The sequence below is a fragment of the Anabrus simplex genome, chromosome 6, assembly GCF_040414725.1.
Source record: "Anabrus simplex isolate iqAnaSimp1 chromosome 6, ASM4041472v1, whole genome shotgun sequence".
In the NCBI taxonomy this organism is placed as follows: Eukaryota; Metazoa; Arthropoda; class Insecta; order Orthoptera; family Tettigoniidae; genus Anabrus; species Anabrus simplex.
Genome location: NC_090270.1, coordinates 149,596,746 through 149,614,034, shown reverse-complemented (window position 1 = coordinate 149,614,034; position 17,289 = coordinate 149,596,746). Strand labels below are relative to the sequence as shown.

At 38.6% G+C, this 17,289-nt stretch overlaps 1 protein-coding gene across 2 annotated transcripts in view; it reads right to left on the bottom strand.

Moving 5' to 3' along the window:
- Window positions 1-3,725: 3,725 nt before the first annotated feature.
- The window catches only part of LOC136875588 (hemolymph lipopolysaccharide-binding protein), a 35,143-nt gene continuing 21,579 nt past the window's right edge, over window positions 3,726-17,289 (bottom strand). For both annotated transcript variants that reach the window (XM_067149130.2, XM_068228348.1), the window contains exons 4-5: window positions 12,110-12,391; window positions 3,726-4,055 (exon numbers count right to left, since the gene is read on the bottom strand). In XM_067149130.2, coding sequence (XP_067005231.2) covers window positions 3,904-4,055; window positions 12,110-12,391 — 434 coding nt within the window. In that variant the 3' untranslated portion in view covers window positions 3,726-3,903. The remainder of the gene's footprint in view (window positions 4,056-12,109; window positions 12,392-17,289) is intronic.

Sequence of the window (17,289 nt, the reverse complement as noted above, 5' to 3'; positions counted from 1 at the left end):
ATGCGTAGTACGACCCATTTTTGACGCCCGACGATAGATTTAGGACGTCACATGTTATCCTTGGAGTTACTGATGATGGGACGTCCTAGTTCACGCCCGACGATAGAATTTGGAAGGTATCATGTACATAGAGATTAGTGTTAGGATGTACAGATTTTAAGTGAGCCCGACGATAGGTCTGGGAAGTCAGCTGTACAAACTCAAGTCTCAGATTAGATGTTTCTTTTGTTTTTGCGAAGTGGTCTGGACGAAGGTAGCACCTACAGTAAAATATAAATTATGATGAGGGTTGCCCTAATGTTGGAAATCGACCTGATGGAGATTAAATATTTTTACTGTAATTCTCCGTGCGTGTTGAGCTTTAATGACTTCGATATGTTAATTTATTTTACGGACTTAATTGTTTGTCGTTTTGACGTCCGTTTCGTTTTGATAGTGTGCATATTGACACTCAGTGTATTAGTGTGAGACTTGAGTTGCGAATGCGGTTTCGATTCGTCAGCCAGTAACACTATTTTATTTTCAATCTTTGTCGTACTTTCATTTTTTCGTAGTTGAATTTAAGTAAGTAATCACTTTATAAGTAGTGTGTTGGGACAGACAATAAATAGATAGATCTGTAATGGTAGCATTGTTTTCCAAGGGAAAGAATTCCTTAAAGTTGTGATATTTTAATGTGGACTGGTAATTTTATTAAGCGTAACAAAACCATTTCTAACCTGAAAATCGGTTCGATAATAATACTTTTCAAGTGACTTTCCACTTTTTAATTAACTTCAGTGTTTGGCATTTCTTCTAAATGCATGATGAATAAGTGTTTCCTGCATTTCGCAGTTTTCTTCCTTTAGAACGACATAACGTAAGATCCTCACGGATCATGTTGTTGTTGGTTCCTTCCGAACAGCTGTTTTGGGTGATGCACATTTAGCATCGGGATTACCTTATCACTTAAGGGTGTCATGAATGACAAATACATGGTGGAATTTTATTTCAATTGTGAATGATGCTGTTAACTCGTAGTGAACACCATGCTTTCCCATAATATTTCGCAACTTATCCAAAGCAACTGATAGTCAGTTTGGTTCGATTAAGGGTCCATTCGGCGGGTGTTCCGTATCCGTAAAGGCTATTCGACTGGTGGATAACCTTAATTGAGAGAAAATCAGGCGTTCTACTTGTTGAACGTCAGATTTTTCACGGATCGTGTGGATTAACTCTCAGTTCTCGTTTGGAATAATAGGTGCCCGGTTTTCAGATCTTCCCTTTTTCAGTTTTTCTGTTTCGCTGTCCACTAATGTACTCACTTCTCCGAAGCAACTCTTCGATATTGTAAGAAATAAAACAACGCTATGCAATGTGACCGTGTTTGAAACATTCAAAAATAAATAATTCATTTTTATAATTTCAAGAATGTATATAAAATTAATAACGTTGTCGTGCTATTTCGATTTAATAAAAGTTAGTTAGCACATTTTGCTCCTCATTTCAAGTAGTTAGGCTCTCTTCTGAACCCCATCGTTTGGTTAAGATCGTGACCGAATTTATTCTCGCAACTACCCATGATTTAAGAGTTCTAGATTGTTCTACTGTAGCAGCCGTGGTCGACCAACGATGGAATGGTAAGTTCAAGGGTTCAACCTATCAGTGTCGGTGCGACATCAGGCGAGTTGTAAATTATATATATATGGGATACACAATTCATAAATGCTCTTCTCTTCCCAGTCAGCTTCATTGATCTGAGATAAGTCTCTTTCCAGCCGGATGGTGACACCACGTTGATGTATCGTTAATAGAAATCCGTTCACTGTCAATATGGCCACCTGCACACGGCCAGTTTAACTTCTTCCCCTAAACGTAAGCGTTGAACTCCAACGAATATCTTCAGTGGCCTGGAGAGGTAAAAGCAGGATGGTGCAAGGTGTGTACAGCTTGGTGGACGATTGAGTACCACCCTGTCAAGCATCTCAAGTTCTGCACGAACACCAAGCTGCTACGTGCGGATGAGCATTGTCATGATGTCTGGCACACTTGGTATCACTATCAGTTAAGATGATCAAGTGCAATTTTAGTGGTCGTATGCAGGTGGTTATTTATTTATAAATAAAGAGCAGGCATTTATTTATTTATTTATTTATTTATTTATTTATTTATTTATTTATTTATTTATTTATTTATTTATTTATTTATTTATTTATTTATTTATTTATTTATTTCTGTTAGTGCGAGGATCAGTCTCTTATGCTTTTATGCCGAACCATACAACTACATAAAGTGAATACATTATGCTCTGTAACTACTTAACATTAAAATTTGATTTAATTAATCTTCCATGCAATTTTTTAGGATGTTTCGTAGCTTCCTTAAACTCAATGTAGGTATAACTTCCAACTTTTGAATAGCCACAATTCAGGCGCTGATAAGCGATAACATAAAAATATTGTTAAAAAGAGAAAACACTGAACGATTATCCTTTAGAAATAGCATAAGTGATGCTTCGAAATAAACGCCGAATCTTTTGAAATGCCCACTATATATTTATATCCATCGTTGTGTGCTGAATTCCAAGCATTTTCAGGATGTATCATGTATTCTTGGATACATTACCTCTGCTTCCGAATAGCAGACCTGTCACCGACCAGTTTTCTAGCGAATGTTAGTCTCTCACTCAGATATGGGAAGACCGAGCTCGTTGGCCGTGCGGGTAGAGTTGCGTAGCTGTGAGGAGTTTCCATTCGGGAGATGATGGGTTCAAATCCCACTATCGGCAGCCCTGAAGGTGTTTTCCATGGTTTCCCGTTTTCATACCAGCCAAATGGTTGGCCTATACGTTAATTAATGCAACGGCCACTACCTTACCGATCATAGCACTTTCCGATTGTTGCATCGCCAAAAAATTTGGATGTGTGGGTACTACGTTTAATACTAGCAAAAATATATATTTCACTACCTTTACATGACACTCCCAGGCAACAGAGTTCTACGAATATGTAAAAATGGAAGAACCTACCATCTCCCGGATTCAAGCTCACAGCTGCGCGCCCAGTGATACTATTATTATTATTATTATTATTATTATTATTATTATTATTATTATTATTATTATTTGAAGAATGCAGGGATTATATTATTTGAGTTATGGGTAGGAGAAGGCTTCTTCTCTTATATTTTGTTCACATCAAAACTGGGCTGACATAAGGAGAGGGTTAATTGTCTGTAATAATACAACGTGAGCTCAAAAATTAGGCTGCCTTGAGATAATCTGGGGCTCCAATTTTTATTACGTTTGACTATTAAGCTAATACCTTTTGCTAGTAGCTTTACGTCGCACTGACACAGACAGGTCTTACAGCGACGGTAAAGCTAATGATAACCACAAAATTAAATAAGTTAGTAATGTTAATAGAAGAAATTTTGTTATGTTATGCTCTGGCTGTAACCTATTGAGAAAACAAGATTTTCAGCTCTAAAATACCTAATGTTCCAGTTTTCCATTTAATCAGTGTGGCCAGCAGCCTGACAAATTCTCAGCTGTCGGCTTCATCAGGTTAATACAGTTACGTCCTGAAGAAGATCCAGTACGCTGCTGTGATGAATTTACGAAAAGGCAAGTGCACGTGCTGTAGGTGTGATGAAATGAATGTGACAACACGAAGAGGATATTGTGGCTGAATTTCTTATATCGCATTTATCAATGTTTCATAAGGTAATGATTAATACTGTACACCTGGGATATTGACTATTCTTTATTTACCATAGAATGTGCAGGACAAAAACAAATCAATAAGCAGCATTCATTCACATCGTTTCCCTCTTTTTATTATTTGTATAAAACAAGTTGCGAATGATAAAAATACTATATTGTGTTACACGGAATACATCAGCAGTTGTTTACAATTATTCTCTTCATGGTTTCTCACAAAAGAAAGGTAGTAAATGAGAACAGCCAACATCATGTAGTAATCCATCTCTGTCTATACCTCCGCAGTCCTCATGAAAGTTAAGGTTTGGGTTTCCAGGACACCATTTGGCATAACCACTTTCTTCTAATTTCTGTCCTGGAAGAGAAAGATAAATTCATTTAAAAGGGGATACACTTGATATTATTGAAAATTTAGTCCCCGATTAAGGAGTCATTTAATTAGATTAGGTCAGCACTTTCAGGGCTTTATCTCTAGGAAGGATTTTTTTAAAAAGATTTTTCTCTAGGTAGATGTCCGTAATTTCCCTACTGACCTACACTAAGATCTGTTTCATCCCCAATTATAATCATAATTAGGAACACGAATCAAAAAACGCTGAAAAATCACCGAATGACATTTTGTTTGTGTTTGACATTGACTCACAGACTTACCGTCCTCAACGTGCTCCAAATGTGTGTAACTATACTGTTAATAGTAAGAGTTGGCGTCTGACATTTCTTAGAGGGAGGTCCGTTTACTGCCTGCTGAGGCGGGATAAAGGGAGTGGCTGTGTGGTTGCCATGGAAACGAGGGTGGGGCGACTGCGGTTGCCATGGAGATAAAACTTCAGGGCAGCTCGTCTTGCTGGGAGTTGCCAAACCTGTCACTGTCACTGATAAGAACCTGATTGTTTGTATAAGAGTGATCGCAAATGGGACGACACCGCCTGACCAGGTAGTCTACAACAGATCACAGCGGTCAGAATGAAGGAGGGAACAAGTGAGCCGGAAGCGAGGGGTAAGAGTATGTGGAAAGGAATGCTGGAATGTGGCAACATCGTGAAATGGCACGTGCAGTGCTCCTCCCTCCGACCTTACCTGTCAGACGCCAACTTTAGTTAAGTCTAGTATATCTACGGGGAGAACAAGGTCAATGTTAATCAGGGCGTCCGTAATGTATCGCTGCAGCAGTGCTCATCTTCGTGGTTCTATACTCCTTCAGTTCGGTCTTAGAGCGTAGAACTTCCCTCCACACCCTATTCAGTGCCATTAAATTATGGCTCGCCATCCACCGCATGGCAAGCCATGATTTTATGTTATTTCTTCTGATAAAAGGATGACACCTCGTTATTTACAGTAATATAACTCTAGAGTTGATATTGTACCCGAAATGTCGGTACAGCAATCATAATGTTAAAGTTACGAAGTACAGTGGAAATTGCTTATTACGACATTGCTTTTAACGATGCTTTGGATATAACGTCGAAAACGTGATCCCGTCTAAATAATTTATACACTGTGTATTTAAAAAATCTCCTAGTACGACGTCACTTATTACGACATATCGTAAGCTTACCGCCTATTCTAAAAACAACCACTTAATCCTAAAACCTCGTTAAACACAAAGTATTATCATGGGAAACTCTAAATTATTACATGTAATAAGCAATATCAACACTCCTCCAATCACAATCAATGGCAATGCTGTACCGTACCTTAAAAATGTAACTAATCATTGAATCTCCATCAATGAGAATCTGACCGGGAATGAACACGTAACAAAAGTATGCAGAAAGGTTCATGCAGCTCTATATCCCTTGATACGTCACAAGATTTCTTTTCCTCAAAAACTTAAATTAAAATGAATCCAAGCACTACTATTCCCAATTACAGACTACTGTGATACGGTACTATGTACGTTTGTTTAGTCCGTCAGCGCTTCCGCTGGTGGGATCCTCAACAGCTCTGCCATCAGCTGTCACAGATGGCCTAGGCATCACTGAAGAGGCGTACTAGGGAAATGAGAAGTGAGGTAGTTTACCGTTGCTTTCCTCACCGAGCCAGAGTTGCTATTACATATAAGTCTGCGAAGCCCACTGAAATGCATCAACCGATCCTATGAGTAACATTTCCACACCATTCATAACAGGGACTGGCTGCATATTGATTGGCATTACTAGCATCGCTCATACCTCAGTCACTTTCATATTGTCAAAGCCAAGGATAAGACAGAGACAGATCTATGAAAGTAACAAAATTGCTCTAGCCTATACCAGAATACATAATGCGGTGTAAACACTAGGTCCTGCCAGCAAAGGCATGATACGGTCCTAGTCAATCTAAATGTTGAACAAGCTTAGAGACTTCAACGAGCACAAAACTCATGTATACGATATGCCTTTCAACTGCGACATGACGCTCATGTTACACCATACTTCAAAACAATGGGATGACTACGCATTAATGAACGAAAGAATTTTCACCTAATGACACTTGTTTACCAAGTGCTCTCGACGAATCCTTCTACTTATCTATACTCTAATTTCCGTTTCCTTTCCTCATTCCATGGAATTAGTACCCGTTCTGGTTCCCTACTAGAAATTCCACTAAATCGAACGAATTCCTACACAAATTCATTTTTAGTTACTGCATCGAGGCACTTGAATATACTCCCAATGGACATTCGGCACCTTTCTTCCTCTTATAAATTCAAATCTTCCTGCCGGAAGTTTTTTCTGGGAACATAGAACTGAGTTGAGTGAGTCATTGTATGTATGTTGTGTTAATAGATTTTCTTCATCTATTCACTCATTATTCTTATTACTATAGTTCCTATTTTTAGTATTATTATCAGTATTGTCACACTAATTGCCGTACTGATATGTAACTTATTCTTATAATTATCTGTCCGTAGTATTATTCCTTTGTAGAATTTCTATGTATTACTTTTATGTTTATAATTTTAAAATTTATTGTTTATAGTGGTTAAGTGTAAGAGAGGGCCGTCAGCCCTAACTTCACCACAAATGTAAGTCAGAAATAAATAAATAAATAAAGAAGTAAATAAAATGACGTACGTTTATCACAATTTCGGAGAAATGTATCGGGTATAACGTCGAATATTGGTATTTTTGTTACGTATTTGGAAATTGCTGACAATAATGCGAAGCTTATTTTCAAATTCTTATTTTCAGTGAAGGGTAGATTTCAAATCAGTCTGTTAAATAGTCAACACAAGTATCGCTGTGAGTATGTCGCAAAAGACATGTAAAGTGTTTAATAAAGAAAAATCACACACAATATGGCAAGTAGAAGATAGGAAAACAAACGTTAGCATCGCCAAGGAATTCGGTGTATCGTACTCAACGATTTCTTCGATTTTGAAGGACAAAGTGAACTTCCCATTTATTAACCGACACCGTACGCGACATTATTGATAAGTTTACCATTGTCGCTATTTTATTCCACACTTTTCTTGCATATTGTTGTTGTGCGTGCTGTTTAAACATTACAAGAAAAAGTCCTCTCAGTCACAGTCCACAAATACTGTACTGCAAATATAGTACTTATTTCACTTACATTTGTTTTAAGTTTGAACTTTATTCTGTTCATTAATCGTGCAAGTGTGCAGGCTAACACTTACGGTTTTTAGCAAAAAGGAAGAAAAAGACCGGCTTGTACGACTATCGCAAATAACGTTCGTTAATTGACGGTCCTTTCGAAGTCGTTGTAACCGGTTTCGACAGTATTTCACCGCTTGACTACACGTCAGTGTTCTATTCAGGTCGACGTGGAGCTTATGATGGAGGTCTTCCCGCTTCCGGCCAAGGTTGGAACACGTCACCTAGGATCAGCTGATAATCTAACCTATTTTATATCTTCATTAATAATTTAAATTCGAGGAAGTAGACAACGCCAAAGCGTGCGCCTCTATAAAGTCTATAAAACTCGAAGTTTGATGACAATAGCAACATTACTCTAGAAGTTATTAAATTATTAAAAATCTGATGCAATCGGGATGACGTACCTCGCTGGCTGCAGTTCCCAGCTATTTAAGCTGGCTCCGTATCACATTATCCAGGCTACGATCCACAGCTATATCATGCTGGTCAGCTGTTGGACCTGATACGAAGTTCTGCCTTAGGATGTAAGTTAATTATCTTCTGCGTGAAACATTACTACGGACTCAGTTATTTTCTTCATTGAAAATAGTACTTTAACATTAAGCTATATAATACCTAATAAACACTTTGATAAAAGTTATCGTGTTATGAGACATAGTGATTTTGGTTGGAATAGTACTTGAATACAATCTTCGTGTAGAGTAGACTTAGCTTATTCCACATTGCAAATATATTTGACTCTCTACAACCATTTAACTTGAAGTGATATTAATATAAATACTTCATTGGGACATCTTTTATCGTTAATTCTGATTAACTGCTTTCTTCGTGATGGAACTTTTACAGTCAGAATCAGTGTTTACATGTGTGAATACATTGTAATAATATTACCCTGTAAGTACTGACTAATTCTCAAAAATGTATTGGACTTCTGGCGCGACAAGTGATCGCTGATTCGATTTTAAGTCAACATTCTAACTTTATTTATTTTCACCTGAAAAATTATCTTCAATAGAAACGTCAGCAAGACAGTATTTTACTTCTTGCGAATGAACTTGTAATAGACATAACGAACTTATCAGTTCTGGTTGAATTTTGGGAACTTTCAACCTCACGTTGCAATTTTCGAATGAGTAGCCTACAATCCGTCGTCAAGAATATTGGGATTGGGAACGTCCGTCGAGGGAACCTCTACAGAATATGTCGTGCCATTTGAATGACTGCAAGACGTGGTTCTATGGTGCTGACACGGGTGCTATGGGGAGGACATCGCCAAAGGACCTTGAAGAATTCAGCAACCAAGAACGCAAGAACTTATAATAAGTGTTATGGATCTGGAGTTTGAAAATGAAGCCAGAACTTTAAAAGTAAATGGCAATTTCTGAACAAGATCCCATCACTGTGCCCACTCCACATACGCTGCGTTAAAAACTAATGCTCATCAAGATAGCGCCTAAGTGCGGGCATTTTTTAGTACAGTATATGTGTTTGGTAAGTATTTGTTTGTATGCACTGCCATTGCAATACGACACCCAAAGAGACCCAGCAAGTGATCGTATGGCTTGGTCATGTAGATGTCAGCTTGCATTCGGGAGAAGTGGATTCGAACCCCACTGCCGGTAGCCCTGAAGATGGTTTTCCGTGGTTTCCCATTTTCAAACCTGGCAAATGCTGGGGCTGTACCTTAATTAAACCCACGGCCACTTCCTTCCCAGTCCTAGCCCTTCCCTGTCCCATCGTCGTGATAAGACTTATCTGTGTCGGTGCGACGTAAAGCAACTAGCAAAGAAAAATAAAGAGGTTGTGATTATAATGACTTGTGCCTTGGCACCCCAGTTCATACTTAACTTCCGCAGGATATTATTTCTAGCCTATACCTTCAGCTTGGTGTTTTTGCAATATGTTCTAAAGGCAAGAGAACGGTCCAACGTGACTAACTTAAATTTTGGAGTGAAGCAGTACTCATGTGGGGACACTTTCAAAAAACTCTTTTATTTCCTGGATGCCTCCTCATTCTTGAGACGGAAAACATAAGATGAAAGCTACTATTTACTTTCAAATAAAATAATATGAAAATATTGTGATTACATGAATTCCTCCGATGAACTCGCACATCATTTTCTTTCGTCTGAGTCAATGTTGGAATTTATAATAACGCTGTATTGCCTTTCTTACCTCCCTATATATAACAAACACGAATGACTGAATGAGATACCGTCTTGTTCCTAGGATTACCTCGTTCTCACCCTTGACAGAAATCTTTATTTCTACCTTAATCTCAGTCCCTGCACTTCGCGACAATGTAAGCTCCTGGCAGTGGGATAAAAATCTGCTAATCTGGATTGTGTGTAAAACAGTACCTACGCTAATAACAATTGCATTGAATAATGTAACAAAGTCATTAATATGTAAGCATTCCAATTGAAATTTCTGTCATGTACATAGTGAAGTTTAATAGGCATTTTACCATACACAGGCATAGCGAATAGGTATTAAGAAAATGGTCAGTAAATACAGTATAATTTATACACGTCTGAAAAATGGTTTTGGAAAAAAGTTATAGGTGAAGTGCAACCCAGAAATGTCTCAAATGCCCTGAATCGTAATCCCCACAATTCACAATCCAAATAAACCATTACTAGGCCAACGTCAATTTGAGGTACCTGTAAATGTGCCGTTCTTTTATCTCTGGAATATTTTTGTTGACAATATTTGTCATCACTACATGATGTATTCAAAATGTTCATTTTTACTGGAAGTTTAAAGGAATTAAATCTCGTTGGTGATGGTATTCAGGGTATTTCTCTGTTATCATACACCCAGGCCTCAGAAATTCTTCTCTGTTGATCTTGTCTTATTAGAGTGAAATTCCATTCCCAGGATAAGAATCACTGTTCCTCAAAGGTAGAAAGTCCTCATAGAATATTCATCATCTGGTATTAGACACATTTTTATTCAGTTGATGGTGAACATTTTCCCATCAGCTCAGAAGATAGTGCAGGCTTTCTTTCTGCGCGTGGAGGCTGGTAGAATATTTCTCTGGTATGAGTCAGGCATTGTTTCCTATTAAACTATGTATGGCTCTTTAATTTTAAATTTTCTACATGACCGCCACTAGAGAAGATTTTTTCTCTTCCGAAATTGTCGACGTTAGATTTGCGATACCTAGGAGTCTTCAATTTTCGTGTCATTCTGACCCTTCTTACTCTTTTGTGCAATACCTTCATTCTTCGAAGTGCCATCCGCTTCTTTACCCTTCTGAGTAAAGCGAAGAGAAGATAGTTCCCTACTTCTACTTCCCTTTGAAACTGTGATCACCACCAATAAAGAATCATGACTCATAGGCCATTAAGACATTAAGATGCTGACCTGCCAAGACGACTGAGGGCTAGCCAAATGACCTTCAAGTATTGGAGTGACAAGATGTCAGCGTGACATCAAACTCAATAAACTGTTTCGTTTCCAAAACATAGTCTACTTCCTCTCGTTTCGAACAGCGCCTTAGTTGGTCTCGCCCGGCTAAGTGATCCGTGTTCCAGCAATACTTCAAGAATTAGAATTCCTAGGTTGATCAGGAATTGAACCCAGGCACTCCAGGTTAAAGGCAGGTATACATTGCGAGGCTGCCCAGTAATGCCTACCATTCCGGAAATATCAAATGGAATTCAGAGGAAATATAACTTATATATGTATGTATATTGAACCCACGATGGACCTAAAAGGGTTCAGTATACATAATGAAATACTAATAACACTGTTATCAGCCCTCTTCGTAGCAGTGATCCTTAAGGCGTCAAGTCTATTTGATATGACACCGTGCTTGGCCGGTTCGAGACCCGTTGGTCGAAAACATGCTTACCATCAGAATGTTGGCCGGCAAAGCATGAGAGATGGAGGTGTATAATTTCTAATCACTAAATTGCTTGGAAAAAAAACCAAACCAAACCCTACGGCACTACAGCCCTTGAAGGGCCTTGGCCTACCAAGCGACCGCTGCTCAGCCCGAAGGCCTGCAGATTGCGAGGTGTCGTGTGGTCAGCACGACGATTCCTCTTGGCCGTTATTCTTGGCTTTCGAGACCGGGACCTCCAGCTCACCGTCAGAAAGGTTCTCAGCCCTAATCACGTAGGCTGAGTGGACCTCGAACCAGCCCTCAGGACCAGGTAAAAATCCCTGTCCTGGCCGAGAATCGAACCCAGAGCATCTGGGTAAGAGGCAGGCACGCTGCCCCTACATCACGGGGCCGGCTGCTTGGAAAAAGCTTGGGTTTATTTCCAAAGCACTCCGCAGTGTCATATTGGGCGATGGTATATGGCGCAGTTGATGGAGATTCGTCTATCGGGCGGGGACGTTAACCTTTGAGCAGAAAGGTTGGTGCTATTCGGCAGGTGTAGGCTATGTGCCGGCACCGGGTTTTACCCTTCCCGACCTACTATAATATGCCAAGTCATTCAATTCTTTTCATTGACTCCTTTGATGGGGTTGACGTCAGGAAGTGCATCCGGTCGTAAAAACTCGCTACACAAGTTCATCTCTAATGACACAGTACACAAATGGGAGAAGATTGGATATACATACATATTAACTCTCTCCTGAATTTATCTGCTCTGGTGGGAAATAATAATTAACTTTTAAAACAATAACTGAACGTTACATCCCGAATGTGAAAGTGTCAATACTTCCTTGTTCTCCCAATTCTGTACTCTAAGGCCCTAAAGCGTACTAAAATCCACTTGATTCCAGTAAGTTTGTTGAGCAGCGAACCAACGACCGACTGAAAGTGACACGGACTAGAAACTCAAATTACCTGTCACAGTCACATATACTCCCTCCGTTTCCAAATCGTTGAAACCGATGTGTGCGGTGTTGTGGAGGTAGTGATCATCCTTCGGTGGCTCTTCATTCATGATGGCTGCCAGAGTTGCTGCCTCTTTGGCCGAGTTGGGGACTGCGAGATGCATTTCTCGTTCTGCACATATGTTGCGAGCATTGAGCCAGGTAGTGGGTTCCATGTAGTATAGGTACTCCCCAACACCAAGAACCTTTCTCATCTTAATCCTCTTCTGAGAGGTGGAGTTTATCAGAGGAGCTGAAAGCAAATAAATTGCTTGCTAGATCGACCAAGTATGTAAATGATTATCTCCTATTACCTAAGCTGAATAATAAAATGTCAGATCCCTCTTTGTGTAGAACGTTCATATATCTGTGGAAACGCTCAGAACATGCTATATTACCCGATGAAACAAATTCTGAAAACTAGCTATGTTAATTCACTGAAAAAAATGTGTTAAGAAAATAATTTCAACAGTAAACAGGAAGTCTACTTAGGTTTTATAAGAAAATAAGAAAGGAAATTAGAAACCCAGAACTTGATTGCTGCTACAAGTCTTAGAAATGTTGAACTTTACGAACTCCCACTAAACGCTAATTGTTAACAGTAGATGTGTATTCCACATACAAGTGAGTTGACTACGTGATATGCTTCATATAGCCGTAAACATTCACTCGGAAGATGTCGTTAAGAACCCTACCCTCAGCAGCCCTAAAGAATGTTTTTTTTTTTTTCCCCATTCACACCAGGCAGATGTTATGACTGTACGTAATATGACATCCCGACCGCTGTCTTCCCGAAACTAGACCAAGCACCACCAAAGGGTTGCTTTGGGGCGCCAATAAACGTCTTGAAAGAAAAGACAAGACACATTCATCAGCTGCATAGGAGTAGCGTATGCACAATTAGGAAATGAGAGAAATGAAAATGATAAGTATAAATATATCTACTTTTGAATTATTAAAGTAAATATTGTATCAAGTTCTGAGGTTCGGTTCAGTTTTGTAAGTATAATCCAAGTTACCTCTGGAGGAGCACTATGTGGAGAAATGAGATCCACTCCTAATTTGATACAACTTAGTGTGTTTTGCCAGCAACTATGCAGTTTTCTGCTGTAGTTCTGTTCTTCCCTACGGCTGAATATTTTGAGCCAGTTTTGTTGAACAGTCTTCATATTAAGTTAGTCAACACCCAGCTTATGAATTTTGTGAGACTAATCAATGGCCTAACCAGATCGATTCCCAAGTATTGGCTTCCAATTCTCAGTAACATCATTCCTTCTCATCTGCACAGGAAATTTGGCCTGATTCGAAAATACAAGAAATCTTAGGAAAACTGGAGTTAAGATATTGTTGATCTCAACAGGAACAGGCTAAGTCTAAATATACGCCAACCAGTTATGCCCAGATATCAACAGAGAGCCATTTTAAAGCAAATGTCCAGAATAGAGGAAAATGTAGGTCGAACATAGGTTTCAGATTTGGTCTTACGTAAAAGAAGAACAGGCCTACATATAGTTTTGATCTACGAAAGAAAGCTTTAACTGTTCTTTATAGGATTCGGACTACCATGAAGTCCACGCCAAATCTCCTTTTACTGTAAATGGGGCTAAGTTCCATCTCGTCAGTGTGACTGTGGTGCTCCCATATATTCTACTCGGAATATTGTGTCCTAATTCAAGACAAGAGCATACCAAAGAGGCTTGTTGGATTTCTACCCGGCAACACATGTAGCTGTGGAATGGATCAGCACAATATGGCATGTAAATAGTCGTAAATGCAAACTATTCGTTCATATTGCTGTGCGATACATACGTAAATGAATAAAGGAGTAAATAAATAAATAAATAAATAAATAAATAAATAAATAAATAAATAAATAATACAAACGGCAGAGTTAATAACTGATTTAATTTTTTGGATGTAAGAACAAGAATAATATGACAACAGATTCCTTAAAATCTTACTCCAAAAACTACGTTTTTATGTTCAAAATTACTATAAAACAAACATAGCTCTTTCATTCTAAACTATTTTCATAAGAATCATTTTTTAAATTACCATTCCTGATTTAAAATAAGAATTCATGCCATATATCATATCATTAAAATACATATTTTCCTTAATTGTATCTATTAAAATTGTGATACCATTTCAGGAATGACTCTAGCCGGGTTGCGTAGCTCGGGCTGTAGAGCGCTGGCCTTCTTAGCTTTAGTTGGCGGGTTCGATCTTGGCTCAGTCCGGTGGTTTTTGAAGCTGCTTAAATACGTCAGCCTCGTGTCGGTAGTTTTACTGGCACATTAAGAAACTCCTGCGGAAAACATTTCTGGCACCTCTGTGTGTCCATAAACCGCAAGTAGTTTAGTGAGACGTAAAGTCAACAAAAACCAAACCCCATGGTGCAACAGCCCGGAAGGGCCTTGCCTACCAAGCGACCGCTGTTCAGACCGAAGGCCTGCAGATTACAAGGTATCGTGTGTTCTGCACGACGAATCCTCTCGACCGTTATACTTGACTTTCTAGACCAGGCCCACCGCCCCAACGTCAGATGGCTCCTCAATTGTTATCACGTAGAGTGAGTGAACCTCGAGCCAGCCCTCATAACTAGGTAAAAATCGCTGACTTGGCCGGGAACCCGTGGCCTCCCGGTAAGAGGTAGGTACGCTACCCGTACACTGTGGGACCAGCTGCAATATAAATAACATTATAATTGAGGGTTGACTGCCAGGTAGGACGCCACTGTCACCGTCTGATTCATTTCCCCCTTCCCCTGCTGCGCATATGTCTTTTGATAAACTACAGGCCTCTGTAGGTGAAAATCTCAAACCCGCTTGACAGAACACTGACTCGATGATACTTCTAATATAACAAATATCTCAAATTTACTTCATTAATTACAATTTTAATGATTTATTCCAACGTCCGTTGTGTTCAAGGCTTACTTTTCCTAATAATAATATAAGAGAATTTATTGGACTCCAACCTATTCAATACATTACAGGATGTTAACATTTTTAGTTAAACATCGTTAAAATGGAGACATGTTTCGCCCTCCATGTGGGGCATCATCAGTCATATCAAAGCACCTCAAAATTAAACCAGACGTCTGGTTGGAAATTATGAACATAATATGTAAGAAATAATACACTAAAAACACGTACAAAGTCCTATCCTAAACGAAATAACAATAGACTAGTTACACATAGTAAAATATGTTAGTGGTTTCTTAATATTAAAATGAGGCCATCATATGCACAGTATAAAAATGGAAGTAATCAAAGTCCATATGGTATTGAGTTCGATGGTAGTTCTACGTAGTATATACAAATGTTGGCAAAATAAAAACACAATTTATAATTACTGTACACTTATTTATAATTGTTAAAATTGATGAGGTAAAACATTCCAATTTGTCTATTTGTAATTTGGCTCCAACCAAAATAATTTGCACTAGGATTCATGAGGTAGTCAACTCCGTTGGTCACTCTCTATTTGAATGGAGTGCACAGTGCAAGTGAACAGCTTTTGTTGATTATAAACTGAGGTTGTGCTAAGACAGAGTTAAAACAACACCGGCTTCAAATGAAGATATTTAAAAACATCATTAGGTTCTTCCTAGTTGACTAAAGGTTTGCGTATATTTTGTTGTTGAAGTGTGCTGAATGTAACAGTTCATATATCGGTCAAACTGGTAGAAGCTTTGCAATTAGACATGCAGAACATTTCAATGCCCAAAAGCACATTAAACACTCAGCCATGAGCATCCATATGAAAGACACCGGACATAGCTTTACCACAATCGAACAGGATCTCCAAAATTTAAAAGGACTAGATAAAGGCAGGCTCATGACCGAGTTCGAAAATTTATACATTTTTTTGGACCAAAAATATAATAAGAATAAAAATTTAAATGGTCCAATAGACAACCGAAGCCCTCTTTACGAACAATTAATAGTTTCACTCAATAGTTTAAATCAGAAAGACAAAAGACTTGTTAACGTCCTCAAAACAAGCTCTCCAAGCACCCTCACTAAGTCGCTCAACTCGTCACGCCCCTATTCTCCCTCCAATACACACAACTCCTCCCCAAGCGCCAATCACATACCCACAGCCCCGCCTTCTCAAATCCACTCCCCTCCTCTAAGACGTCACACGTACAACACGAGGAGTAGGACATTAGCGACAGCCAGTGCTCCACAAACCTCCTAACAATTAGGTAACAGCTCAACATGTTTCAAGGTAAACTTTTAACTTTCACATTTTTCATTTCTCAATGATTTCCCCTTTTCTTCTCTTTTTCCGTTATTTCACTTAACTAATTAAGACAAATCCTCCATTTTCAGATTTCCCTCACATGTAGGACAGCTCAAACACCGATTGCACTGCACAACATTTTCGACCGTTGCCCATTCAACCAACAACTAACTTTCCCACACTTCAACAACAAAATATACGCAAACCTTTAGTCAACTAGGAAGAACCTAATGATGTTTTTAACTATCTTCATTTGAAGCCGGTGTTGTTTTAACTCTGTCTTAGCACAACCTCAGGTTATAATCAACAAAAGCTGTTCACTTGCACTGTGCACTCCATTCAAATAGAGAGTGACCAACGGAGTTGACTACCTCATGAATCCTAGTGCGAATTATTTTGGTTGGAGCCAAATTACAAATAGACAAATTGGAATGTTTTACCTCATCAATTTTAACAATTATAAATAAGTGTACAGTAATTATAAATTGTGTTTTTATTTTGCCAACATTTGTATATACTACGTAGAACTACCATCGAACTCAATATCATATGGACTTTGATTACTTCCATTTTTATACTGTGCATATGATGGCCTCATTTTAATATTAGGAAACCACTAACGTATTTTACTATGTGTAACTAGTCTATTGATATTTCGTTTAGGATAGGACTTTGTACGTGTTTTTAATGTATTATTTCTTACATATTATGTTCATAATTTCCAACCAGACGTCTGGTTTAATTTTGAGGTGCTTTGATATGACTGATGATGCCCCACATGGAGGGCGAAACATGTCTCCATTTTAACGATGTTTAACTAAAAATGTTAACATCCTGTAATGTATTGAATAGGTTGGAGTCCAATAAATTCTCTTAAATTATTATTGAGATTCTTTCAAT